Source organism: Periplaneta americana, chromosome 5 (genome assembly GCF_040183065.1).
Source record: "Periplaneta americana isolate PAMFEO1 chromosome 5, P.americana_PAMFEO1_priV1, whole genome shotgun sequence".
NCBI classification, from domain to species: Eukaryota; Metazoa; Arthropoda; class Insecta; order Blattodea; family Blattidae; genus Periplaneta; species Periplaneta americana.
In genome coordinates this window covers 91,048,115-91,075,796 of record NC_091121.1, presented here as the reverse complement: position 1 = coordinate 91,075,796, position 27,682 = coordinate 91,048,115, and the positions used below count along the sequence as shown (strand labels likewise).

At 35.6% G+C, this 27,682-nt stretch overlaps 2 protein-coding genes across 3 annotated transcripts in view; both read left to right on the top strand.

Annotated features, from left to right (window-relative positions):
* Positions 1-1,136: 1,136 nt before the first annotated feature.
* LOC138699974 (uncharacterized) lies at positions 1,137-21,908 on the top strand. The gene is made up of 5 exons (XM_069826220.1): positions 1,137-1,880; positions 4,533-4,596; positions 5,139-5,224; positions 8,515-8,695; positions 12,743-21,908. Exons 1-5 carry the CDS (start codon positions 1,773-1,775, stop codon positions 13,150-13,152), a joined length of 849 nt encoding a protein of 282 aa, XP_069682321.1. The 5' UTR covers positions 1,137-1,772; the 3' UTR covers positions 13,153-21,908.
* A 1,714-nt stretch (positions 21,909-23,622) lies between these two features.
* Positions 23,623-27,682, top strand: part of LOC138699972 (uncharacterized) — a 51,961-nt gene continuing 47,901 nt past the window's right edge. The window contains exon 1 of one of the 2 annotated variants that reach the window (XM_069826218.1): positions 23,623-24,365. In XM_069826218.1, the coding sequence (XP_069682319.1) occupies positions 24,282-24,365 (84 nt within the window). In that variant the 5' untranslated portion in view covers positions 23,623-24,281. The remainder of the gene's footprint in view (positions 24,366-27,682) is intronic. The other variant, XM_069826219.1, reaches the window with a different exon arrangement.

Genomic DNA, 27,682 nt, shown 5'->3' with positions numbered 1-27,682 from the left:
TATTACTATACTACTGCTGCTACTGCTGCTATTACTATACTACTGCTGCTACTGCTGCTATTACTATACTACTGCTGCTACTGCTGCTATTATTATACTACTGCTGCTACTGCTGCTATTATTATACTACTGCTGCTACTGCTGCTATTATTATACTACTGCTGCTATTATTATACTACTGCTGCTACTGCTGCTATTATTATACTACTGCTGCTACTGCTGCTATTATTATACTACTGCTGCTACTGCTGCTATTATTATACTACTGCTGCTACTGCTGCTATTATTATACTACTGCTGCTACTGCTGCTATTATTATACTACTGCTGCTACTGCTGCTATTATTATACTACTGCTGCTACTGCTGCTATTATTATACTACTGCTGCTACTGCTGCTATTATTATACTACTGCTGCTACTGCTGCTATTATTATACTACTGCTGCTACTGCTGCTATTATTATACTACTGCTGCTACTGCTGCTATTATTATACTACTGCTGCTACTGCTGCTATTATTATACTACTGCTGCTACTGCTGCTATTATTATACTACTGCTGCTACTGCTGCTATTATTATACTACTGCTGCTACTGCTGCTATTATTATACTACTGCTGCTACTGCTGCTATTATTATACTACTGCTGCTACTGCTGCTATTATTATACTACTGCTGCTACTGCTGCTATTATTATACTACTGCTGCTACTGCTGCTATTATTATACTACTGCTGCTACTGCTGCTATTATTATACTACTGCTGCTACTGCTGCTATTATTATACTACTGCTGCTACTGCTGCTATTATTATACTACTGCTGCTACTGCTGCTATTATTATACTACTGCTGCTACTGCTGCTATTATTATACTACTGCTGCTACTGCTGCTATTATTATACTACTGCTGCTACTGCTGCTATTATTATACTACTGCTGCTACTGCTGCTATTATTATACTACTGCTGCTACTGCTGCTATTATTATACTACTGCTGCTACTGCTGCTATTATTATACTACTGCTGCTACTGCTGCTATTATTATACTACTGCTGCTACTGCTGCTATTATTATACTACTGCTGCTACTGCTGCTATTATTATACTACTGCTGCTACTGCTGCTATTATTATACTACTACCACGTATTAAATTTTGGGTCTTCATGGGTATGATCGCCACAATACAAGTCCAATTGAGAAAATGCTACACAGGAAAATGGCAGCACTAAGGCGACACAAACCTGCACTTACTTTTCCTTACCTGGTTGAGGTTTTTTTCCAGGGTTTCTCCTCAACCCAATATGAGCAAGTGCTAGGAAACTATCGGTGCTGGACCGCGGAATCATTTCATCGGCATTATCACCTTCATTTCATTCTGAGCGTAAATAACCTGAGATGTTGATACAGCATTGTAAAATACCCCACTAAAAAAACCCTTAGTCATAGAGTCCTGACACTCACTCTCCCAATATGATGGACACATGAGATCTTCTGGGCAATGTTACGAATTTAGATAGTCATAAGCGCGTAAGTATGACCTTAGCCGTTTTAAGATCAAGGAAACAAGAATTTTGTTACGTTAGGTTGGTAAATTACACTGTTGTATTATCTGCCGACAATCCGCAACAACTTAATTGCTTACTGCACTGATTTAATATGTTACAAAGCTATTATCTGATAAACGTATTGGAAAAAAAAACATTCCTTATCACTGAATTCCTATCTCATTTAAAGTGAAAAGCATTCTCGTGGTTAGACGTTAAATCAGACTAAATGGCTTATTCCTGTGAAATTGTGATGAAGATTCCAAGAATAAAAACTCCTTTCTGTGGAGTTGGAAGTCTAAGGGGAGTCACTCTAGGTGCAGGATTTCTCTATCTGGTAAAATATTTCAATTTAAATCTCGTGTTAAATTGTTATAATGATTGTGCATAGAGTTTATGTTGCTTTGGAGATGTCTGAGACGTATTGTGTGCCTTTCAGTTATAAGGAGAAAACTTCCGAACATCGAAGACCGGCAATAATTTTTAAATTAAAATCAGTGTCTTCTAGATAGTTAAGTTGTGTTGTCTTAATTTCATAGTAATGTGTTTATAATTTAAGAATTTAGAATGGTGGTACTTGACATTTCAAAATGTTCGAGAAGTGAATAAATTTTGTTATTGAATAGTGTCTTCTGTAATATTTTATAAAAATCTGAAAGTAAGTAAAAGACCTGAAAGCCTGTTGTCAATGATGGAGTCACCATGTTGGCCAGTCACCATAGCACGCGCTATCGCTTTCATCGAATCTTTCACTTCTTTCATCTACTTCTGTGCAAGTGGTTGTGCTCTCGCTAATAATCCTATGGATTTTGTTTTCACTTCAGACAGAAAAATTCAGATTTACTTTCCTTCCACAGGAACTGTAGTGTATGTGTGTCTGATGAGGACGAAACAGTCCATAGCAAAGAATGCTTGAAGTAGGTGACAATGATGGTGGTGGTGATGATAATGATGATGATAGTAAAATCTTTATTATTATTATTATTATTATTATTATTATTATTATTATTATTATTATTATAGTGGCGATGATAATGAAACGGTGGTAATGGTGGTGGTGATGGTTATGGGGATGGTGACGATATTTACTAATACCGGTCCTTTTTTAATTCAAATTTCTGTTCAATCCCATTGTAATATTTACTGTAGAATAATTTGTACTCACTGGTTGAGTTCAAATGAAACCATACACGAAGTTAAGTGGGTTATGTTTATTTTTGTATTCAATTACAGCAGTTGGTAGAAAATGTAAAGGAATAATTGAGCCGTTTAGAGCAAAAGTGGTGCAAGTCAAAAATGGCTAATGAGGGTTAAAGTAAACATTATGCAAAATACAGCGCAAAGTAGCAATTAAAATTCAATTTATTTAAACTATTAGTAGTCAGTGGGTAGCAGGAAGGGCATATTAATTGCTACTTTGCACTGTATTTTACAGAATTTTTACTTTAAACCTCATTACACAATTTTGACTTACACCACTTTTGCTCTGACGGGCTCAATTATAATTGAAAGAATAAAAACTCATAATTTCGTAATGGACAGAATTGCGCGCCCATTACGCAGCAGACTACGCTGGCTACGCCGGCTCCACCATCCTTCTCATTACACATTCATCTCCAGTCATCAAATTCCTTCTGATGGTGGATTGCCGTACATCACAGATCTACATGAGTAATTCTCATCGGAAAGAAAAACTTGGATCAGGGCTCCCGGTGCCTTTTGTCCACTTTATGAGTGTTGTAGAATTCATCACCACTGCCATCTAAAATTGTCTTTCTGATTCTATTATATTCCTCTCCAGCCATCAGATCCCTATATCATATCTCTTGGTGTGGACCGCCATACATCACAGATCTACATGAGTCAAGTTCTCGTCATGCAAGGAAGAACCTAGGTGGGGGCTTATATATGTACTTTGTATGCAGATTTATGAACGAGTCTTTACAATCCATCATCACTTCTTCTTCTTCTTCTTCTTCTTCTTCATCATCTTCATCTTAAGGCACTACAACTTCATTGAAGTTCTGGCCTTCTCAACGATTTCTTTCCATAATCCATCACCACTGCAATCTGCAAATCTTTGGGCAAGTCGTGAGGAACATTCACTATGGCGAACGATCGATTCGACGTCACGCAGACTCAAGTGATATCCTATTTTTTAAATTCAGATGGTAATGTTGGGAGAATTGTAAAGTGTGTCCGTAAACATGACGAGGGTAAAACAGGGAAACCCCGTGAAAAACCTTCACAACTTTGGCGTGTGTACCATAATAAGTATGTGACAGCCGATATTTCAACTCAAGATTGTCGTAAGCCATTGCTCTACCAAATGAGCTGCGAAGGTGGCTACTCTTCAGAATGATTTAGTTAAGAAAGGCCTTTATCGATAATATTTAAAGGTGTTTACAACAAACTTACGTGGCATTACAACTAATAATCAGGAATTTTTCTCATATATATTAAGCGTTACTATAAGAGTTTTGTGTCCCGCGCCGTGGCGTCGTGGTCCAAGACATTCTGCCTGGGACTCGCGTTACAGAATGCGCGCTGGTTGAGTCCTATTGGGAGAAGAAATTTTCTCATGAAATTTCGGCCAGTGTATGGGACCGGTGTCCACCCAGGATCGTGAAGCACTTGGGGAGCTACGATAGGTAGCGAAATCCGGTTACGCAAACCAGCTCTAACGGTTGGGGGCTCATCGTGCTAACCACACGATACCTCCATTCTGTTTGGATGATCGTCCACCTCTGCTTCGGCATGTGGCCGTGAGGCCAGCAGCCGGCTGGTCGGCTTTGGCCCTTCGTGTGCTGTGGCGCCACGGATTATTATTATTATTATTATTATTATTATTATTATTATTATTATTATTATTATTATTATTATTATTATTATTATTATTATTATTATTATTATAAGAGTTTTGTATTGACAGAAACTAAATACAGAATCATCTTACACAAGGACCTTACTTATTTTTGCATGTTTGCAGATAATCTCAATTGCTGGAGCTGCAGCTGGTTTCAGTTACTTGATTAGCGGTAGCAGTTTCTATGGTAACGATATGGACACATAAGTTATACAATAATAGAGATAAAGAACATGACAATGTAAAGTTTTAAGTATAATAGGACTCTACTAATGACATAAAGTAAAATACATATCGCTCATTTGTTGCAACAGTGACACATTCTAAAAATTGGCAATTTTTGGAGTTGATAGTGCAGAAAAAATCGCTATAACATAACGATTTTTTCTATACTATCAACTAAAATACTTGACAATGTTTAGATGTGTCACTTTTGCAGCAAATGAGTGATATATTTAATTCTGTAATAGTTTTATTTATTATGATTCATTATGCATTCTTTACTATTATGAACGTGAATTTAGCAATAAAATTCCGTCATTGATTGACCTTAAAATTTCAGAACATTATTTCAATAAAATTGTTTCTTTTTTTCTCATGGACATACAATGAACATACTCCCTGGAAAGTTTTATATCTACAAATTGGTGAAAAGAAAAAAAAAAGATAGATTTAAATTGATTGTGGTATTCTGTAACATAATAACGTTTGTTTTATTTTCGCTTGCAGAGGGAAACTATATGGTGTCTCTCTTTGGAATATCATGCTTTTTATGGATAATTATCAACCTGCTTCTTCTCTATGGTGCGATGTTAGTAAGTAATTTTAATGAACATTTGTCTTACTCGTACGCCTTCTAGTCATTGGAAGTTGTGCATGGCCACCTCTCCTAGTCCCGAGGTAGAAATTTTACACGAAAATCTCTTGCTCCGCCGGCAATCGAACCCGAGTCGTATAGTCTGCAGGTAGACAAGCTGCCACAGAGCTAACTCGGCGTACACATTAATATTTAGTAAAAATTGTGTCATACATGATCTTTTTAAATGGAGATTGAAATTTAGCGTTTTTTTTTTTTTTTTTTTTTTTGGTTAAGTTGAAACAGCAGAACAATTCATATAAATTCAAATGTGATTGTTAATGTATATAGTAATAATATAGTCTTCCTTATTATTAAACATAACATAGAAGTTTATTCATCTTGAATTTGGCGATATCGGCGATCAATCCCCAATCGTAAAGCAAATGTCAGATATTCTCTGACAAATCCTCAGCCTCATCTCGCCAAATGCCAACTCTCTGTCACAAATCCATCGACGCTAAATAACCAGGTAGTTAATACAGCGTCGTTAAATAACCAATTAAAAATTGCATAATTTTGGTTACGTTGTTGGATATTCTTACTAAAGTATTAACATAAGCATCACTATCTTAAAAAAAATTGTTTATGTATAACCGTGGTTTGATGATTGTTCCAAGGTAGTAGAAAGAAGGAAACAGGCAATATTGAAATTCTTATAGGATCCAGTTGAGGAGAATAGAGATAATTATTTCAATGAAAGACGGGAAGCAAGTCGTACTCTTAGGAATAAAAAGAAAGGTTACTTGAGGAAAAAACTGAATGAGGTAGAAACAAATAGTAAGAATAAAAACATTGGAGATTTATATAAGGGTATAAAGGAATTTAAGAACGGATATCAGGCAAGGGTAAACGTGATCAAGGATGAGAATGGTGACTTGCTTGCAGACACTCATTCAATCCTGAACAGATGGAAAAACTATTTCGGGCAACTACTAAATGTACATAGGCCAAATAGAAATGACAGGAACGAAATTCAAATACAAACTGCTGAGCCATTTATACCCGAACCCACACTTTCAGAAGTCAAAATTGCGATTGAAAATCTGAAAAACTACAAGTCTGTAGGTATCGGTCAAATTACAGCAGAATTAATATAAGAGAATGAAAGCGCATTATCCAGCGAAATTTACAGTATAAACTGGTACTTGCTATTTGGGAAAAGGAAAATGTACCAGAACAATGGAGTGAGTCTATAATCGTACCTATCTTTAAGACGGGGCACAAGACTAACTGTAGTAACTATCCAGGAATGTCACTTTTGTTGACGTCGTACAAAATTTGGTCCAATTTTATTTTGAGAAGATTAACTCCGTACGTAAACAAAATTATTGGGGATCATCAGTGCGGTTTTAGGCATAATTCACTATTGATCACATTTTTTTGTATTCGACAGATACTGGAGAAAAGATGGGAATATAAGGGTGCAGTACATCAGGTATTCATAGATTTCAAAAAGGCATATGACTCGGTTAAGAGAGAAGTTTTATATAATATTCTTATTGAACTTGGTATTCCCAATAAACTAGTTCGATTAATTAAAATGTGTCTCAGTGAAACTTACAGCAGAGTCAGTATAGGCCAATTTCTATTTGATGCTTTTCCAATTCACTGCGGGCTAAAGCAAGGAGATGCTCTATCACCTTTACTCTTTAACTTCGCTCTAGAATATGCCATTAGGAAAGTTCAGGATAACAGACAGGGTTTGGAATTGAACGGTTTACATCAGCTTCTTGTTTACTGTTTACTGTATGTGGATGACGTGAATATGTTAGGAGATTAGATTAAAGAAAACACGGAAATTTTACTTGAAGCAAGTAAAGCGATAGGTTTGGAAGTAAATCTCGAAAAGGTCCACCGTTGTGGCTGAGGGGTTAGCGAGTCTAACTCCGAACCCAGCGGTCCCGGGTTCGATTCCGAGTTGCCTGGGTGAGGTTTTTTCGGGGCTTTTCCCCTCACTCCTATGGATGATAACTATCAGGCGATTGGAACCCCACCCATCTTCGCCACTTTCTTTCCTCCCCCATCATCCTTTCCTCATCATCCCTTTCCTGGTTTTTCAGATCACACTACAGGCGGCCTCCCGAAGCTGCTGACTCTCTCGACCGGGCCTCCGTGGATTGTAGTTACGCGACGTTGGATGGCTTATGCAATGACACCCGAGGCGGACCTACTCGGGGGAGGAGTTTCGCCTCGGACCGACAGGGGCCCTTGGGGGAATTTGCCGAAGCAGTAATGGTACATGGATTCTGTCGGCTGAAGGGACCGGTCGTTAAGGGAGTCATTTAGTTAGGGCGGTGCGCGTTCATATCGAGGGTTAGAGCGATAGATCTCAAGAGGTCGCAGTGCTGGGTCATCCGTGCCCCCATCAGTTAAATTCCATTCCATTCCAAATCCCGAAAAGACAAAGTACAGTATGTGATCATGTCTCGTGACCAGAATATTGTATGAAATGGAAACATAAAAATTGGAGATTTATCCTTCGAAGAGGTGGAAAAATTCAAATATCTTGGAGCAAAGGTAACAAATATAAATGATACGTGGGAGGAAATTAAACGCAGAATAAATATGGGAAATACCTGTTATTATTCGGTTGAGAAGCTTTTGTCATCCAGTCTGCTCTCAAAAATCTGAAAGTTAGAATTTATAAAACAGTTATATTACCGGTTGTTCTGTATGGTTGTGAAACTTGGACTCTCACTTTGAGAGAGGAACAGAGATTAAGGGTGTTTGAGAATAGGTTTCTTAGGAAAATATTTGGAGCTAAGAGGGATGAAGTTACAGGAGAATGGAGGAAGTTACACAACGCAGAGCTGCACGCTTTGTTTCTTCACCTGACATAATTAGGAATATTAAATCCAGACGTTTGAGATGGGCAGGGCATGTAGCACGTATGGGCGAATCCAAAAATGCATATAGAGTGTTAGTTGGGAGACCGGAGGGAAAAATACTTTTGGGGAGGCCGAGGCGTAGATGGGAGGATAATATTAAAATGGATTTGAGGGAGGTGGGATATGATGATAGAGACAGCTTTAATCTTGCAGAGGGTAGGGACCAATGGCGGGATAATTTGAGGGCGGTAATGAACCTGCGGGTTCCTTAAAAGCCATTTGTAAGCATTTTCTTATAAAGTTGCTGACAAAAATATTTTCTGAAGTAATTCGAAGTAATATGAGTTTTATATGTTTCATATGTGAAATATGGACTTTCAAATAGATTTTAAGGCCTAATAAAACACTTGTATTTCAGAAACAATACAGGTTTTTGGTGCCATGGATCTGCTGGCATGTTGCATTTCCAATTGTGGCATTCGCGGAAATGGTTTGGGCAGCTGTTTGGGTGAAGAAACTTTCACCCTTTCATTTTTATTTGATTATCCCCTTGGAAGAAGTAGGGGTTGCCATACTATCCTGCGTCGTACCTTTCTTGTGTAAGTACACTTTTGTACACATTTATAAAATTAATTTGTTAATTACCATTAAATCACAGCTAATAGAGTTTAAATTCATGTTAATTGCTGTTCACTCAAAATTATTTGCCATCAAGTAATATTTATTGACAATATATGTAGTGGCGGTATTGATAAATTTTCAGCATAACTTAGAAACGGTTACTGTTTATTACATATACATACCGGTGACGTGGGTTCCACATATTACGATGTAATCCTATATATCATAACATGTGGGATCTACGTCACCAGGGTGAACATTTTAAAATTCTACCGCTGTGAAATAACGGTTAGCATGACTGACCGTGAAACGAGCGGGCCCTGGTTCAAATCCTGGTTGGGAAGAGTTCCCTGGTTGAGGTTTTTCCAGGGTTTTCCTTCAACCCATTAAGAGGAATTGTTGGGTAACTTTCGACTCTGGACCCTGGACTCATTTCGATATTATTTACTTTCATTTCACTCTGATGCTAGATAGTTTTAGCAGTTGATAAAGCGTCGCAAAATATTCCATTGAAAGAAAACATTTCAATTTTTTTCTCAGAATCAAAAGTTACATTTGTTCGGATCAAATTTCTTCACATTTAAAGAACAAAATTAAATTTCTTTCAATCAGTTATCACAATACACTGCTCTCTTAAACTGACTGAGCATATTGGGAATTAAATTAATGGCTATCCCAAAACACGCTATGAAATGTTTCATATAAAACAATTTTATCTCGAAAAGGAAGCGAAAACGAGCAAAATTGTATTAAAGTTTTTTGTTTTGAAATATCTCAAAGAATAATCCCCTGAAATTATTGACATTACTTACGGTTCATTCTTTATATATTCAATATATAATAATTTAACACTTATACGCGTACACTGAGCACAACGGTCATAATGCAATTCCAACCCATTGAATAATAATGCTTATCTTTGTATGCAAACGAATCTTACACAATAATCTGGCTAAAATGGAGGGCTAACTTCATCAATTTTCTGAAATGTAATCTGGAGCGAATGAACGGGTACATTTTTTGGAAGAACAGCACAACTTTGGAATTGTTACATTTTTCCGCAAATTTTCCTGAACCTTAAATAATAGGGTCTAATAATAATAAACAGTAATAAAGTTTTAATTTATTCTGAATATTCTGTCAAAAGTATTTTGTCTTCGTCACCAAAAAGAACTGATGTGAAGGTCCGAGATATTTTCCTGCCGATATACGAACGCGAAATTTTTTTTTGGGCTGGAAGAACCAGAGTGTTTCCATTCATTTGATAATTTTTTTGTTTCTGGATTGTAATGATGGATGAATGTTCCGTCCATAGTTACAATACGATCCAAGAAGTCAGACAATTTGTTTTTAAAGCGACTTGGAAATGTCACTGGTAATGGTTTCTGTTCAGCGTCGGGCGTCCATGGATCCATTTAAGGAGGACATAGATCTCATTACCGAAGGTTAGAGAAAATGCTATAATTTTCACAATTTTGAAGATGGCTCAATTAAATGAATTTGATACGGATCTTGTTACTATATGGCAATTTTATAAATTTATGTATATATATATTGAAATGAAATTTAGTTACGCCCTAATTTTTTCTACAATTAATAAGTAATAACACATTTTGAATAAACTACTGAACTTATTTAACTGAATTTTGTGAATTTTATTTTAAGATAATATATTCATGAATGGAAAGGAACTGACCACGCTCTATCCCATTCCTCGTAGCCTATTTGCCTCATAAGTGGTGCCTTATTTGTATCACTTGTGAGGTTCAGACCTGTCTTCGGACAGTTGACTAAATAGGAATATTCATTAAATGCTGTGATCAGTTTTCATTGATTGTAATTGGAAATAAAATAATTTATTATATATTTGAATTTTAGTACAGATGTTACGTAAATATAGTCTACACAAGAGTCGGTGGACATGGAAATTTAGGGTGCTATTCATAGACATTTCGTCAGCCTGCGCTACGAGCGTGCTAAACTAGCCCTGGCTATCGACTGGTTACTTGTACAGGATTCATATCATATATCATATCGCTAACACTGGTTTAGGAATACGAAAAACGTTAGTTCGCTGATCATCCACCGGAAGCCCACGCTAAGATTGTCTATGAATACGGCCCTCAAGTTTTAGTTTAAAACTAATTAGTACTGGGGCGGTGCGCCATCTTGCATGAAGATTATGATTTTCTTGTCATGATTCTTTAGTCTGGTGAGGAATTCTTTAGCATAGTAAAGTAGTTTTCCCCGTTTACTTTGGCAGTCTGTGTTATTGTATTGTTGTATTCTTCGAAGAAATATGGACCAATAATGAATTATTGTGAAGTGAAGCAACAACACACTATAGTATGGCGACTTTAAAATCATGAGGACCTTGTCGAAATAAAATCTGAGAGTCATAATCAGACCAAATTTTGCAATTACGTGTGTTAACTCCACAATTAAGAAAGACGTATGATTCGTCTGTCCAGAAAATTTTGTCCAGTAAATGATTAATTAAATCTCTGCTAGAACATATAAAGGAAAATCACATTATATTTGGTGCTTGTCACTTTCTTTGAGTCCGAACACTGGATATATTTTGTATGGATACAGACTAACTTAAAATGTTTTCTTAGAATTCTCCAAATTGTGTCATTGCTCATTTGAAGATGCCTGGAATCTTGAAAAATGCTATTAATTAGATAATAATTATTTGTGTTTAATTAATTATTTGTTTCAAACAGCCCAGCAGCAGTAACAGTAACTATGGTCTATCAGATTTTTTATCAGCAATAGAAGCAGGTTCCTCAAAATCTCCTGAATGAATCCCCATAATTACGAATGGCATATGCACCTTCTCTTAACCTTGGCGATGCGCTACTGAAATTTCTAAAATCCACAATTTTTTAGCTAGAGAGTTGAAATTTCTATTGAATGTGCACATCAATATCATAACACAACGTAAATTTCAATCTCTTCTCATAAACACTTTTAAAAAATTGAACTTTTAAATATTTTTAGTGAAAATCCTATTTATAAAAAAATTATTATGCTTTTAAAAATGTAATTTTTTCTTAAAATAACACTGCACATTATGTAATTGAGTATTAGTAATATCGTGTTCTAATTTATTAATTTGTAAAAGATATAATTTCTTAAATGTTAAAACATTAATAAAAAATAATACTACTTTACGTATAATTCTCTAGCAATAAACCTATGTTGAATACAGCCAATCAAATGCTCCATTTCACAACAGAGATATTGATGAATAAGTATGCCAGGTTTCATCACTCTAGCTTTAAACACTGAGAAATAAAATGAGTACCTGTTGAAAACTTAGAAACTTTATTTTTTTGTGATAATTACATTTAAAGTTTTGGTTACATACAACTCGTGCATTAACACAAATTGTACAATTATATAAAAGTACGTATACTTATAATTAAGATAATGAGATAAAATTTTCATGAAACCGTATATTTTTAGCGCCAAAATAAAGGATTGATAAAGTTTGTCAAAATTTGACTATTTTCAGTAGCGCATTGCCTTAAGTGTTGTAAATTTTCTCAGACCTTGAAAAACACTCCTATTGCTTTCATTATGTATTAGAACTAACATTTAATGATTGAACCATGGCTTGAAACTGAATAATAAATTCATTCTTGTAACAGCAGTAATAACATTATTAATGTATTAATCAGCAAAATGATAACTATGGAAACGCAATAGATGCCATAAGACAAACCCCATTGTTTCCTCAAGACAGTGATTTTTTGCCTCCTATCTCAGATTTTGTAATCTCTATAACGTTTTGAAAGTAGAAGTGACTTGAATAATCTTACATTATATGTATATAAAAGAAGGAGTGCATTGCATTATTCTGTTATAAAGTATGATTTAAAAGATAGTTATAACCAATATTATCATACTTCGTTCAACCTACTAATCGCAATTGTATAAATCATGGGGTGATTGAATAATCGGTTTGTGAAAAGCTATTAAATGTATTATTCTTATGTAATCTTTTTCTTCCACTCTAGGTACTGTTATATACTTCTGGATCGTGGTGTACAGTTTCTACAGCGATTTGAAAGAGGCTGAAGACCAGTTGGCAATTGCTTTCTCGCGAAGACAATATTCTCCCACGGCACCGACAGAATATAGCGTACCAATAGAAGTGGCACATTTCCATGCGGAAGCACCGCCTCGGTCTCTTATCTACAATGAACAGACTGAAGTGCCATCTAGACAACGCTCACAACGCCACAGCCTGTCTGATCTGCCATCTAACAGACGTCCATCACACTACAACCGTCAACGTAACGCTTCATCTAATCAACATTTGCAACAATTGCATAGGAATATGAGACGAAGAGATCAGCCAGTTGATACTGAGAGCAGAAGATCGTCACATGATTATTATTCTATTTCTGATGAAATGATTTATTAAAACGCAAGGTGATTCTTCTGCCAAAACAAATCACTTCGTTGCGTTGGTGCCAACGGCCTACCGCTAGGCTGCACTAGTGAATGTTTAAATTCCTCTTGTGGCCTAATGTTATAAGCTGTTTTATATTTATGTAATGAAAATAAATGACCAAGTTGAAGGAAAAATATTTACAATAAGCTACTGCTTCTCTCATATTGGATACCATTCTAATACTGAAACGATGAACATTTCGAGTTCGCTATCTCAAACCAATCTCCACCTTCAAACCATTTCATGCAGGAGTACCGGTACCTTAAGGTTCTATATTGAGTCCAACTCTATATTTTGCTGACGTCCACGATATGACTTCACGCTCAAAATGCCACCACGCTTTGTATGCAGACAATATACTACAGTAATATACACGTACATTTCTTTTTTGCATAACGATGAATAGTACGGAAAATAAACATTTAGGCTTTCTTCAGGCTTCCACAATGCCATTCACGAACTTCTAAAGTGTATCATTTTGAAACATCCACATGCTCGTCCGCTGCTTTACGACTGATCGCTTCCCCGATTTTCTGCTCTCTACAGAGAAAGAGTGGACATCTCATATCACGGCCTGTAATCATCGGTGGATGTTGTCATTCACATACACATATTACTATGTTGTACCGAAGTACATATGATATTTACGTGCAGGAATTCTGCATTACCACCGGGACACGAACCCGGATTTTCAACTCTACGTGCTGACCTTATCATGATAAGCGTAAGTAAACACTTTGTGATTCAAGATGGCGCATTGTTCCGTCTGACCCCGGCCACTTAGTCACTCGTAATGAGTGCATCTCTGTACAGAGTGGTGGACATTGTGCCACTGTCACATATTCTGTGACACATGAGGGTAGGCCACCAAAGAGGAACAGAAATGTAGAATTTAAACTGAGAAGGATTTAATCCGACATCGGAACTAGGCTTAGTGGATAAAGCGTCAGCGTGTAGAGCTGAAAACTCGGGTTCGAGTCCCGGTGCGGGAGAGAATTTTTCTCCGTTCTACTAATTCTTCACATAACATGCCTAGGCGATCCATCACACTGTTTAACCGGGCACGCATCTTCGCACTGATTCAGCTAGGCCTAACTCAGACAGCTGTGGCAAGCCGTTTTGGAGTCAACCAAAGTGACGTGTCGTCAGTTTGAAGGAGGTATCAACCATGGTTTCCGCCATGGTATCAACAGACACATTCCGTGTCTCATCGTCCGTGGATAGGTCGTCCTCGCTCCACAGCAGCTGCTCAAGACCGCTTTGTTATGATAAGCGCCACAAAACGCCCGAAGGCTAGCGCCACAGCTCCGAGCTGACTAGGGACGAGATTCAGAGGTACAAGTTTCCACTCAGACCATCAGGATTCGTTTGCATGAGAGAGCCATACACGCAAGAAGGCCCCTCCTTCGTGTCTTCTTCCGTGACCGCCACAGAGCTGTTCGTCAGAGGTGGTTCCAAGCACACCGTGAATGGAATCTTGCAGAGTGGCGTTTTGTGCTGTTCACGGACGAAACCAGGATCGCCTTGTACCCCAACAGTCGTCGCACAAGTGTCTGGAGGGGTAAGGCTGCAGCATGTCCAAGGATTGCACGCATTCCGCGGAGGGTCAATCATGTTTTGGCTTGTGATCATGCTGGGACGGCGGACGCCGCTCGCGTCTTTTGATGGCACAATGTCAAGCGAGTGTTACATTCGTGAGGTACTGCGACCAATTGTGCGTCCATTTTGTGAACAAATCGGCGATGATTTCATTCTTGTGGTTGACAATGTAAGACAACATCGAGTTGTCTAAAAAAACTAACTCCTTGTGGGATAAGTAGAACTGGACAAGTGCAAAGTAACAATACCAAAAACAAGGGGTTAAAGCAAGTACAATGGAGTCTGTGAATTTTTTGTGTTTTTCTCAAAGTGATATCCGCATGACTAGTCCCATTTTTGATCTCTGTGCCTCAATTAATTGAGCAATTATTGAGACTGCGAGTCTCACGTAATTGTTTGATTGCTGATACATCGAAACAGAGACGATATACAAATAAAACAAATGAACGTAGGAGGAAATCACTCATTGAGTTTGAGCAGCATACTTTTCTATCAGTGTAATTCGATTCTCATTGATCAATCTAGCGTCATAGAGCTCGGTCATCGGCTGAGAAACGTTTGCGTAGGATTATTAAAATAATTAGATTTGATATTTTGCATTTTAGTGCCTTATTACTGGTTATGTCGCATCGCGGTTTCTGGTGACAAAGGCAGTAGTTGAGCTGTTAGGTCAGTCTTAACTCTTCTCTGAATAAATTTGCTGAACGGAATTGGACATCTACGTAATATTATACAACTGTTTAAAATAATTTATGGAAAAGGAACCCGATAAGTAACTGTCACGTGATTTCCACCTTTTCGACGATCCTGTGACATAACCACTTGGACGAACAATACTCCAGAAAATGCCACTGGCTTGGTTTAGATGGTAGCGTCTTTGCCTGCTGATCCGGAACTGGTTTCGGGCGTGGGTTCGATTCCCGCTAAGACTGGCTATTTTATTAGGTGGTTGGGTTTTTCTTAGATTTTCCATAACCCTAAGGCGAATGTCTGATAGTCTCGGTGAACCTCGGCCTCATCTCGTCAAATATCATCGTTAAATAACCAACTTAGAAATACTCCGTTGCAGCTTTTTATAGCATGTAATGAAATTGAAATTTCATTAATAGTCCATATTTCACTGCTATTATCTCGTTCACTTTAATCTACCGTCGTTTCTTTTATTATTTAGGTTTTTGCGAATAGTATCACATCAGTACATCTCCTCACTTCATGTCTTTACTTGCTATATACAGAGTGCCCGAGAAGTCCGGAATCATTTCCAGCAAAACGCTAATTTTCTTCTCTCAATTGCAGATAATCTGAAAGATACTGGCTACACAATGAGCATTTTAATTATTGTGAGATTAAATATCGTATATACCGGTAGAACAAATAAAACCAGAAACATTACAATGGGTGAATTGAATATTGTCAATCAGAATGTTTTTTCGATACGACATCTATTTAGCCGTGGGAGGACGACATTTCCAGTATGTTCTACAGTATAAGATATGATAGTATACAAAAGTTAAAAATATTTTAGTAGGTTATTATTTTGTATGTTCTAAATATGAATTTTAAGCAATGCTATATTTATATCTTTCTTAATTTGGCAGCAATCAGAATTTGAAATATTGGTTTAACAAAGAACATGGCTTCATTTATTGAAGTTTTCTTGCTATGTAAAAGAAGATGGGATAATGATTTTATTGCAATTCGAAAAACGACAGCCTTGTTTATAAATGTCCTTAAAGTGAAAAAAATATATATAATTTTTAAAATACTTACCCACCGTGAAATAATTTAAAAAATACATAATACAAAATGCAATTAATTTTTACACACGAAAAAACATGTGCTTAATTCTTTAGGGTATATTGATTCCACTGTGATAATATCAGAATGTTGACTTAAATATCATATCAGTTTTTAATAAAAGTAACTCACCTGAACAAAGGAGCTCAGCAGGTAGGCTCTCCTGTCGTACAGAATGTTACGTGATCAAAGTCAGGGGGACGTACGTTTAAGATTACTCACCGTTATGAAGTCTCGCGAACGCTGCTACCGCCACACATAGCAAGCGATTTTAAACCGTCGGAACAAAAATTATTATGTTTTATTAATTTAAATGTTCATTGGTTTTTTTGACATAAAGTCTTAAAACTTGGGAGATGGATTAGTAATAAGATTTTCTTTAATACGAATGAAATTCGCAGAAATTTAATATGTTGCATTCGAATATAAAACTATTTTTTTTCAATGAGGTGTTTTTGTGAACATGCCTTAATATTATTCGGATTAGTCTTTAAGGTATTAAAATAAAATTATTGATGTTTACAATGGCGTCTGTTCAATTCCGATGACACTTCATATAGGGTGTCTAGAATATTTTAAATGATGGATAACATGTAACTGCCACCCATTATTCAGTCATCCGTATGACTAAAATATTAATGATATGGCGGTCATGGTAGTTTAATTTATTTTCATAATAACATTATTATATTAAAAGCCCAAAAAAATTCATGACATCGCTGGGATATTCTTAAAATGTTGTATGGAATGACCGATCTCTCTGTTCCCCTTTGGTGGCCTACTCTCATGTACTGTGTCACAGTATATGTGACAGTGGCACAATGTTATCAGTTCCATTGAAACGTTCCTAGGAAGTCTAACGATGTCTTCAGATGCTCATCGTTGATTTGGGTAGGTCTGGTTCTCTGTTTCCTTTTGCTTATCGTGTCATTTTTTTCATTTCTTCCTGGTGAATACGGCACATTGTTCCATTTCCCTGTCTGCATTTATAGAAATCTTGACCCATTTCATAGTATCTTTTCCATGTGTTCAACCCAGATCTTCATTGGGATGTCTATTGGGAAGTGGAGTTGTCTGTCACGTATTGCTCTGTATGGGTCCTTTAAGGCTGACTTCAGGTTCGGCTTCTCCATATGTTCCATTCTTTTCTTCTTCTATAGAGTTTTGCATTCTCTTCTGGTTGTTAGGTACGCCGCGAGCAGTGCGGCCTCCCTTGATTGTTTGGCTTCTCGTAACAGCTTCAGTGTTGTTTGTCTCATCTGACAACATTCGTCATCAAACCATTCTTTCGCCCTGCGGGAGCTGTTCACTTCTCGAGCTGCATTCTTGATGTAGTCTTCAATGAGGCATGATGCCTCGTCGATATTTCCCTTTTTGTTTTATCTTCCCTGCATTTTGCTATAGTGTATTAGTGTCCAGTTCCCTCCATAGCTTTGCCTCATGTTGGTTTTGTCGTTCTATGATTTTGGTGTAGTGTAGGCTTGTAGCGACTGGTATGTGTTTTGTCATCAGGGCACCGCCTGTTCTTGTGAGGAGTTTTTGCGACTCCATTTTCAGAAGCCTTACCAGTACTAGATCAACTATTTGTACTTCCGCCATTGTGTCAGAGGTATGTTTGCTCTTGTCGATCGTTTAGGTGTGATAGCCCTCCTTCTTGTAGGTAATTCATTACTAGTTCCGTTTTCCTACTCGTATTATCAATTGGGCAGTTGAAGTCCCCTGCCAGTATAACTCTTATGGCCTTCCTCAGGTGGCTATTTTAATCATACAAAATTATAAGTACAGTAGAAATTTCATAAGCCAAACCTCAACAATCCGCTCATCGAATAATCCGAACGTACTACCAAACCTAATGTACGTAAAACACCGAAAAGCGCATTACGAAACCAATCTACCAAGCCCTTGTAGAACCTAGTCTTCTAAAATAGTGTTTACATTGGAAAAAAGATTCCAATGAGTCCGTAAACAATATGATTTGACAATTTCGCTAAAATGGCAATAATGATACCAGCTTATAATTATTTATATATTTTTTTCGTCGCCAGATATGTGAATAGATCCAGTAATAATGCTTTTTAACTCTGTTGTCACAAACATAGAATAAAAATGTATGTAAAAGGGGTTGCTATTAAATAATTGTAATTATGTGGATTTCAGGATGTGAATAGTGACTGTATTTGCTATCTGTTCGATCTCTGAAATGTATTTATTAAATTCATTATTAATCTCTTCTTTATTTGTTGTATGACCTTTATGCGTCACAATTTCTGTAATCGTATAAAGTTTCTTTGTTTACGGTACTAGTGGCTTCATTTACAGTTTGACGAAATTCAAATTTATATACATCGAACTTTTGTTGATAATGTAATATTTTTGTCTTTCGGATAACTTCAGTTAAATTATTTGTGTCTTCTATATTTATTTTTAAGCGTTCATTAGACAGTTACAATAATGATTGTAATAGCTACGTCAGTAAGGACTGTAATAGTTGCCTTAAAAAGACTAATAGTTGCGATAATAAAAACCGCAATGTGTGTGTGTGTGTGAATAAGGACTGTAATAGTTGCGTTAATAATGACCGTAATAACTGCGTCAATAAGGACTGCAATAGTTTTGTTAATAAGAACTGTAATTGTTGCGTTAATAAGGACCGTAATATGTGCATTAATAAGGACTGTTAGTTACGTAATAATGACCGTAATAACCGCGTCAATAAGGACTAATAATTTTGTTAATAAGGATTGTAATATTTGCATTAATAAGGACCGTAATATGTGCATTAATAAGGACTGTAATAGTTACGATAATAATAACTGTAATAACTGCGTCAATAAGGACTGTAATAATTTTGTTAATAAGGACTGTAATAGTTGCATTAATAAGGACCGTAATATGTGCATTAATAAGGACTGTAATAGTTACGATAATAATAACCGTAATAACTGCGTCAATAAGGACTGCAATAGTTTTGTTAATAAGAACTGTAATTGTTGCGTTAATAAGGACCGTAATATGTGCATTAATAAGGACTGTTAGTTACGTAATAATGACCGTAATAACCGCGTCAATAAGGACTAATAATTTTGTTAATAAGGATTGTAATATTTGCATTAATAAGGACCGTAATATGTGCATTAATAAGGACTGTAATAGTTACGATAATAATAACTGTAATAACTGCGTCAATAAGGACTGTAATAATTTTGTTAATAAGGACTGTAATAGTTGCATTAATAAGGACCGTAATATGTGCATTAATAAGGACTGTAATAGTTACGATAATAATAACCGTAATAACTGCGTCAATAAGGACTGAAATAATTTTGTTAATAAGGACTGTAATAGTTGCATTAATAAGGACCGTAATATGTGCATTAATAAGGACTGTAATAGTTGCATTAATAAGGACCGTAATAACTGCGTCAATAAGGACTGCAATAGTTTTTAATAAGAATTGTAATTATTGCTTTAATAAGGACCGTAATATGTGCGTTAATAAGGACTGTAATAGTTGCATTAATAATGACCGTAATAACTGCGTCAATAAGGACTGCAATAGTTTTGTTAATAAGAACTGTAATTGTTGCTTTAATAATGACCGTAATATGTGCATTAATAAGGACTGTAATAGTTACGTTAATAATGACCGTAATAATTGCGTCAATAAGGACTGTCATAATTTTGTTAATAAGGACTGTAATATTTGCGTTAATAATGACCGTAATAACTGCGTCAATAAGGACAGCAATAGTTTTGTTAATAAGAACTGTAATTGTTGCTTTAATAATGACCGTAATATGTGCATTAATAAGGACTGTAATAGTTACGTTAATAATGACCGTAATAATTGCGTCAATAAGGACTGTAATAATTTTGTTAATAAGGACTGTAATAGTTGCATTAATAAGGACCGTAATATGTGCGTTAATAAGGACTGTAATAGTTGCGTTAATAAGGACCATAATATGTGCATTAATAAGGACTGTAATAGTTGCATTAATAAAGACCGTAATATGTGCATTAATAAGGACTGTAATAGTTACGATAATAATGACCGTAATAACTGCGTCAATAAGACTGTAATAATTTTGTTAATAAGGACTGTAATTGTTGCGTTAATATGGACTATAATGTTTACGCTAATAAGGATTGTAATAATGATGTTAATAACGACTCTTATAGTTGCATTGATAACGACCGTAATACTTACGCTGATAAGGACTGTAATATTTTCGTTACTACTGTCAGGGTGATGTTAATAACGACTGTAATAGTGATTCTGATTTTATAACAACAATTCATTCCAGACAACCTCATGAATTTACAAGTTTTAAAAATGATGATGTATATCAATATAGAATATTAATGGTAATAAATGAATGTCAATTTAAAAATTAATATAAAATGATATTAATTTAGGAAATTAGTTGCAACAAAAGTAATAACAAATGGCAATTCAAATAAAATTCAATCTTCTCCTACAAACTGTTGTACAAATTATTTTTTAATATGTGCAAGGACCCCCTAATTGTGATGAAAACAATAGTTAGTAAAAGGCAGTCTGAGACGTTTTCATACTTTCACAATGTATTTATGTAGTTAATGACGAACGTAAAGGTGTTGTCGCTGTCGTCGTTGTAAAGATTATAATAGTAATGCTAATAAGGGACTGTAATACTTAAAGATTGTATTAATGTCATCAACATCTTCAGTGTATTCTGTAGTAATATAATATATGATATGTGAAGTAAGAACATAATAAGACCTGGTCGTTAATACCTCAATTGAGGTATGCAAACTACCCCTTAATTCCCCATTTTACTTTTCCCTGCAGAGACAGTTATATCGGCCCAATACGACCTGAAGGAAAGCTTTACTGAGTCACGGATTGTGTAACGTAGGCATCATAGCTTTCGGCTCTCGCTGGTCGCCTAAAATCCACCACTGATGCACAGAGCTTTACTATGTGTTCATTTCTACTGCTACTAGTAAACTAGTACTACTAACTTGTTGCTATTATTGCTACCACTAGGGTTGCCAACTCTCCAGTATTTCCCGGGATCTCCCGTATTTAACAGTAATTTTCAATAGTCTCCCGGCTCCCGTATTTTTCTTCTCTTTGAGTATTTTTCTCTCCTATTTTTTTATAATGAAAAAGCTTTATTTCAAACATTTAAATTTGCCGTGAATGAAGATGATTCACATGATGAATTTTGTTGTTCCAGAGAGGAATTAAAATGTGCAGTCTCTAGAGAACGTAAATGCTTGGCAGAAATGGGTTTGAATGCTGACAATTAAATAGAGATATTAATATTGGAAATTTGTAAAACACTATTGAGTTTTGTTCTAAGTTTACCAGATAGTAATGCTGACGGGAAGGGGGGAAGATATATATATGTATGTGTATATATATATATATATATATATATATATATATACATAGTTTTCTCTCAAGAACAATACTAAGTGGACAGATGTTTGGAATGGGAGAGTGGCACATTTAATCAACTGAGAATTGCAAATCGCAATCTACTTCAATTACAGAGAACTTTTTCGATGTGTAAAAAAAGGCAAAATCTGTCTCGCAATATTCTTAATTTAACCTTAACTGTTAAAGTGGAGAATAACGTTTTTGATTTTTGTTGTTTTTTGGTAATAATTGAACTGAAGAATTTGCCATATTTCCATGTTAAGGGGTTAGGTACAGCTTACAGCAATAAATTTTTTTGAAATATTCAACATTTTTTTCTCCATTTCTGTACCTTGTAAACTAATGAAAATTGGTATGTGAAAAGTACTGTCTTTGTGATATATGAAAAAATATATATATATATTTTTACGATTTAAAAAATTATTTATATATTTTTTCCAAACTTCAAAATGTTGGCAGTTCACTGTGCAATGATGAAGCTTTTCCCTCATAACTCATAAGCTTGTTAACTTTTTCATGTAAACTAATGAAAATTGGTATGTGAAAAGTACTGTCTTTCTGATATATGAAAAAAAAAAATATATATATATATATATATATTTACGATTTAAAAAATTATTTATATATTTTTTCCAAACTTCAAAATGTTGGCAGTTCACTGTGCAATGATGAAGCTTTTCCCTCATAACTCATAAACTTGTTAACTTTTTCATGTAAACTAATGAAAATTGGTATGTGAAAAGTACTGTCTTTCTGATATATGAAATATATATATATATATATTTACGATTTAAAAAATTATTTATATATTTTTTCCAAACTTCAAAATGTTGGCAGTTCACTGTGCAATGATGAAGCTTTTCCCTCATAACTCATAAACTTGTTAACTTTTTCATGCTCTCTCTTTTATTTTATTGCTGAAACTCATGTTTACAATATCATGGTCGTTCAACTACATTCCTTAATAAATAAGATTTTTCTTTTTGTTTTGTGTTAGAAGAAAATACTGGTAGTTGACCATTTTTAAAAGGAATTTATTTTTTATCAGACGATCTGTCAAAGGTAGAGCAGTAACCTTGCATCATATTGTAGATATGACATACATAAATCCACACAAAAATTTTGTCATAGAATGTAGAAAACTTTTTCAGTTATGTGGGAAATGCTTCATCACGGCACAGTGAACTGAATTTTGAAAAAAAAAAATGTAAGGTAAATAATTTTTTTTAATTGTAAAAATATTTTTTCATATAGCAGAAGGACTGTTTTTTACACATACTAATTTTCATTATTGTACAAGATCAAGATACAGTAATGGAGGAAAAAATGTTGAATATTTCCAAAATTTTACAATTGTAAGCTGTACCTAACCCCTTAAATTCTGCCGATTCCTTAGTCTCCCATATTTTCTTAAAAAATGTTGACAACCTTAGTGATTACTAGCACCAATGCTACTATTACTACTACCACTATTTCTGCTAGTGCTACTATTACTACTACCATTGCTACTACTATTGCTATTACTATCACTGCTACTATTACTACGGTTACCAAACTACTACTACTACTACTACCACCACCATCACGACCACCACCACCACCACCATCACCACCACCACCACCACTTTGTATTGAATTGTGGGTCTTCAGGACTATGATCGCCACAATACAAGTCCAATTGAGAAAATGCTACACAAGACAATGGGAGCACTAAGACGACACAAACCTCCACTTCCTTCTTCCTTACCTGGTTGAGATTTTTTCCAGAGTTTCTCCTCAACCCAATATGAGCAAATGCTGGGTAACTATCGGTGGTGACCGGTGGACTGGCATTATCACCTTCATATCATTCAGACGGTATAATATAACCTGAGATGTTGATACAGCATTGTAAAATAACCCACTAAAAAAACCCTTCGGCATAGAGTCCTGACACCCACTCTCCTAATATGATGGACACGTCAGATCTTCTGGGCAATGTTACGAATTTAGATACCTAGTCATAAGCGCGTAAGTATGACCTTAGCCGTTTTAAGATCAAGGAAACATGAATTGTATTGCCTTAGGTTGGTAGATTGCACTGTTGAATTATCTGGCGAGAATCCGCAACAACTTAATTCCTTACTGCACTGATACAACCGTATTGGGAGAAAACACATTCCTTATCACTGAACTCCAGCAGAATTATCATTCTTATCTCAATGAAAGTGAAAAGCATTTTAGTGCTTAGACGTTACACCAGATTAAATGGTTTCACTTCTATGAATTTGTGATGAAGCTCCCAAGAGTAAAAACTCCTTGCTGTGGATGTGGAAGTCTAAGGGCAGTCACTCTATGTACAGGATTTTTGTATTTGGTAAAGTATTTCAATTTCATTCTCGCGTTAAATTGTTATAATGATTGTGCACAGAGTTTGTGTTACTTTATAGATGTCCGAGACGTATTGTGTGCCTTTCAGTTATAAGGAGAAAACTTCCGAACATCGAAGACCGGCAATAATTTTTAAATTGAAATCAGTGTCTTTTAGATAGTTAAGTTGTGTTCTCTTAATTTCATAATGATGTGTTCATGATTTAAGAATCTAATATGGTGGTACTTGACATTTCAAGATGTTAAAGAAATGAATAAATGATGTTATTGAATTGTCTCTTGTGTAATATTTTATAAAAATCTGCAAGTATTTGAAAGACCTGAAAGCCTGTTGTCAATGATGGAGTCACCATGTTGGCCAGTCACCATAGCACGCGCTATCGCTTTCATCGAATCTTTCACTTCTTTCAACTACTTCTGTGCAAGTGGTTGTGCTCTCGCTAATAATCCTATGGATTTTGTTTTTATTTCAGACAGTAAAATTCAGATTTACTTTACTTCCATAGGGACTGTACTGTATGTGTGTCTGATGAGGACGAAACAGTCCATAGCAAAGAATGCTTGAAGTAGATGACGGTGGTGGGGGTGGTGGTGGTGATAGTGATAATAGTAAATAAAACTTTTATTATTATTATTATTATTATTATTATTATTTTATTATTATTATTATTATTATTATTATTATTGTTATTGTTATTGTTAAAGTGGCGATAATAATGAAGCGGTGGTGGTGGATATGGGAATGTTTTATTTTAGTTGGTTATTTAACGACGCTGTATCAACTACTAGGTTATTTAGCGTCGAATGTTAAATGTTATGTTTTATTTAACGACGCTCGCAACTGCAGAGGTTATATCAGCGTCGCCGGATGTGCCGGAATTTTGTCCCGCAGGAGTTCTTTTACATGCCAGTAAATCTACTGACATGAGCCTGTCGCATTTAAGCACACGTAAATGCCATCGACCTGGCCCGGGATCGAACCCGCAACCTTGGGCATAGAAGACCAGCGCTATACCAACTCGCCAACCAGGTCGACCTTTAGCGTCGATGAGATTGGTGATAGCGAGATGATATTTGGCGAGATGAGGCCGAGGATTCTCCATAGATTACCTTGCATTCACATTACAGTTGGGGAAAACCACGGAAAAAACCCCAACCAGTTCGAACCCGTGCCGGAACGTAACTTCAGACCGGCAGGCAAGCGCCTTAACCGACTGAGCCACGCCACGCCGGTATCGTTTTTAATTCAAATTTCTGTTCATTCTCAATGTAATATTAACTGTAGAATAAGGTGTGCTCACTGGCCGAATTCAAAGGAAACCATGAACAAAGTTAAGTGGGTTATGTTTATTTTTTCTATTCGATTACAGCAATTGGTAGAAAATGTAAACGAATAATTATAATTGAAAGAATATAAGCTAATAATTTTGTGAACTGTTAAATTATTCCGTAAAAACATCGTATTCTTTACTGAACTATTATGCAACTCTAAGTAATTAATTTTGAGTATAATTATTGTGCTATCATATTTGTAATTTAAGTATAATATATTAAATATGCAATTTTGAGCCTTTTCTTGCAATATCTTTATTGTTACTGAACCGTGTATTTAATTCGCTACTGTCAAGTCATTACATTTTTACTATAGCCAATTGTTTCTAAATAATATGTTTAATATGTGGGCTAATTGTAATCATTTTATCACTCTTGTTATAATGATAATAATAATACTTATAATGGTAATTACAATTATTATATTATTATTTATACCTATTATATTATTATTATCATTATCATCTCTACTGTTGATTAATTGATTAATTAATTCATTCATGCGTTCTACCCAAGGACAGGTCTTTCACTGCAAACCCAACTTTCTCCAAGCTTTGCTATTTTCTGTCTTTATCTTTGTCTCCTCATATGGTCCATACAGTACATCTTAATGTCGTTTATCATCTGATGACTTCTTCTGGCCCTAAATCTTCTCCCCTTCACCTTTCCTTCCAGTGCATTCTTCAGTAGGCAGTTTCTTCTCAGCCAATGATCCAACCAATCTCTTTTCCTCTTCCTGACCAGTTTCAGCATAATTCTTTCTTCACACACTCTTTCCAACACAGCTTCATTTCTTATTGTGTCTGTCCACTTCACACGTTCCGTTCTTCTCCATATCCAAGTCGCTTCTCTTCAGTTCGTCATAATGTCCATGTTTCTGCCACATACAATGCCACATTCTACACAAAGTACATTATTACTCTCTTCCTTAGTCCTTTTTCCAGAGGTCCGCAGAAGACGCTTCTTTTTGTGTTAAAGGCTTCCTTTGCCATTGTTATCCTCGTTTTGCCTTCCTGACAGCAGGTTATGTTACTGCTTTTACACCCCAAGTATTTGGAGCTGTTCATTTGCTCTACTGCCTCATTTAGAATTCGCAAGTTTACCTTCTTTGTTTTGCTTCCTATGGCTAAGGCCTTCGTACTGTTTGCATTTATCTTCATCTCATACCTCTGACAGCTGTCGTTTAGCTCCAGTAACATATTTCTTAGTATCATCTCCTCTTGTGCTAACAATGTCATGTCATTATCAGCAAATTTTATGCATTTTATTCTTCTTCCTCCTAGTATCACTCCTTCCATGTTCTGGAAACACTTCTTCACTAAATCCTCAAAATAGATATTGAACATTTGGTGATGTTGATTATTATTTTTAAATAACATTTTGCGAAACGTAGTGTAAGACGAAAAAAAAGAAGAGATTGTGGGGAAATTTTATTTTAAAAGCTTTATTTTCTCATAAGAGTATTTCTTTTATGGCGACAATGATGTTATACTCCAGCAGTTTCGAAAGTTTAATACGTAAACGCAGTTATTTTTAAATTATTCAATCCGTATATAAAGTACAACAAACATTTTTTCATTACTTAAAATCATACATATAAGTTTAGCATCTTCTGTGAACTAATTGTAATTCATTTATTAAAAAATGTAAACAAAAGTATAAACAGTTATTGCATCTTGATTTCATAATGTTAATTTTGTTCACATTTATAGGCCTACTCTTTATTTCCAATTATCTATAATTCCAAACTATTAATAAATCTGTAACTAAAGTTTTTCTGGTAATTTCCAATTTTTCACATGTATAATTATAGGTATCCTACAAGCAAAACTCAGCTCGAACTCCTCGCGCCGCGCATGCTATACCCCTCTTACCCCCCTGCAGTAGGCTTGAGAGCATGCTTGGAACGGGAGCATACGTCATCTGCGCGAGACAGTTACGCCCGCTGGTTTCTGCGCACTGAGTTTTCCT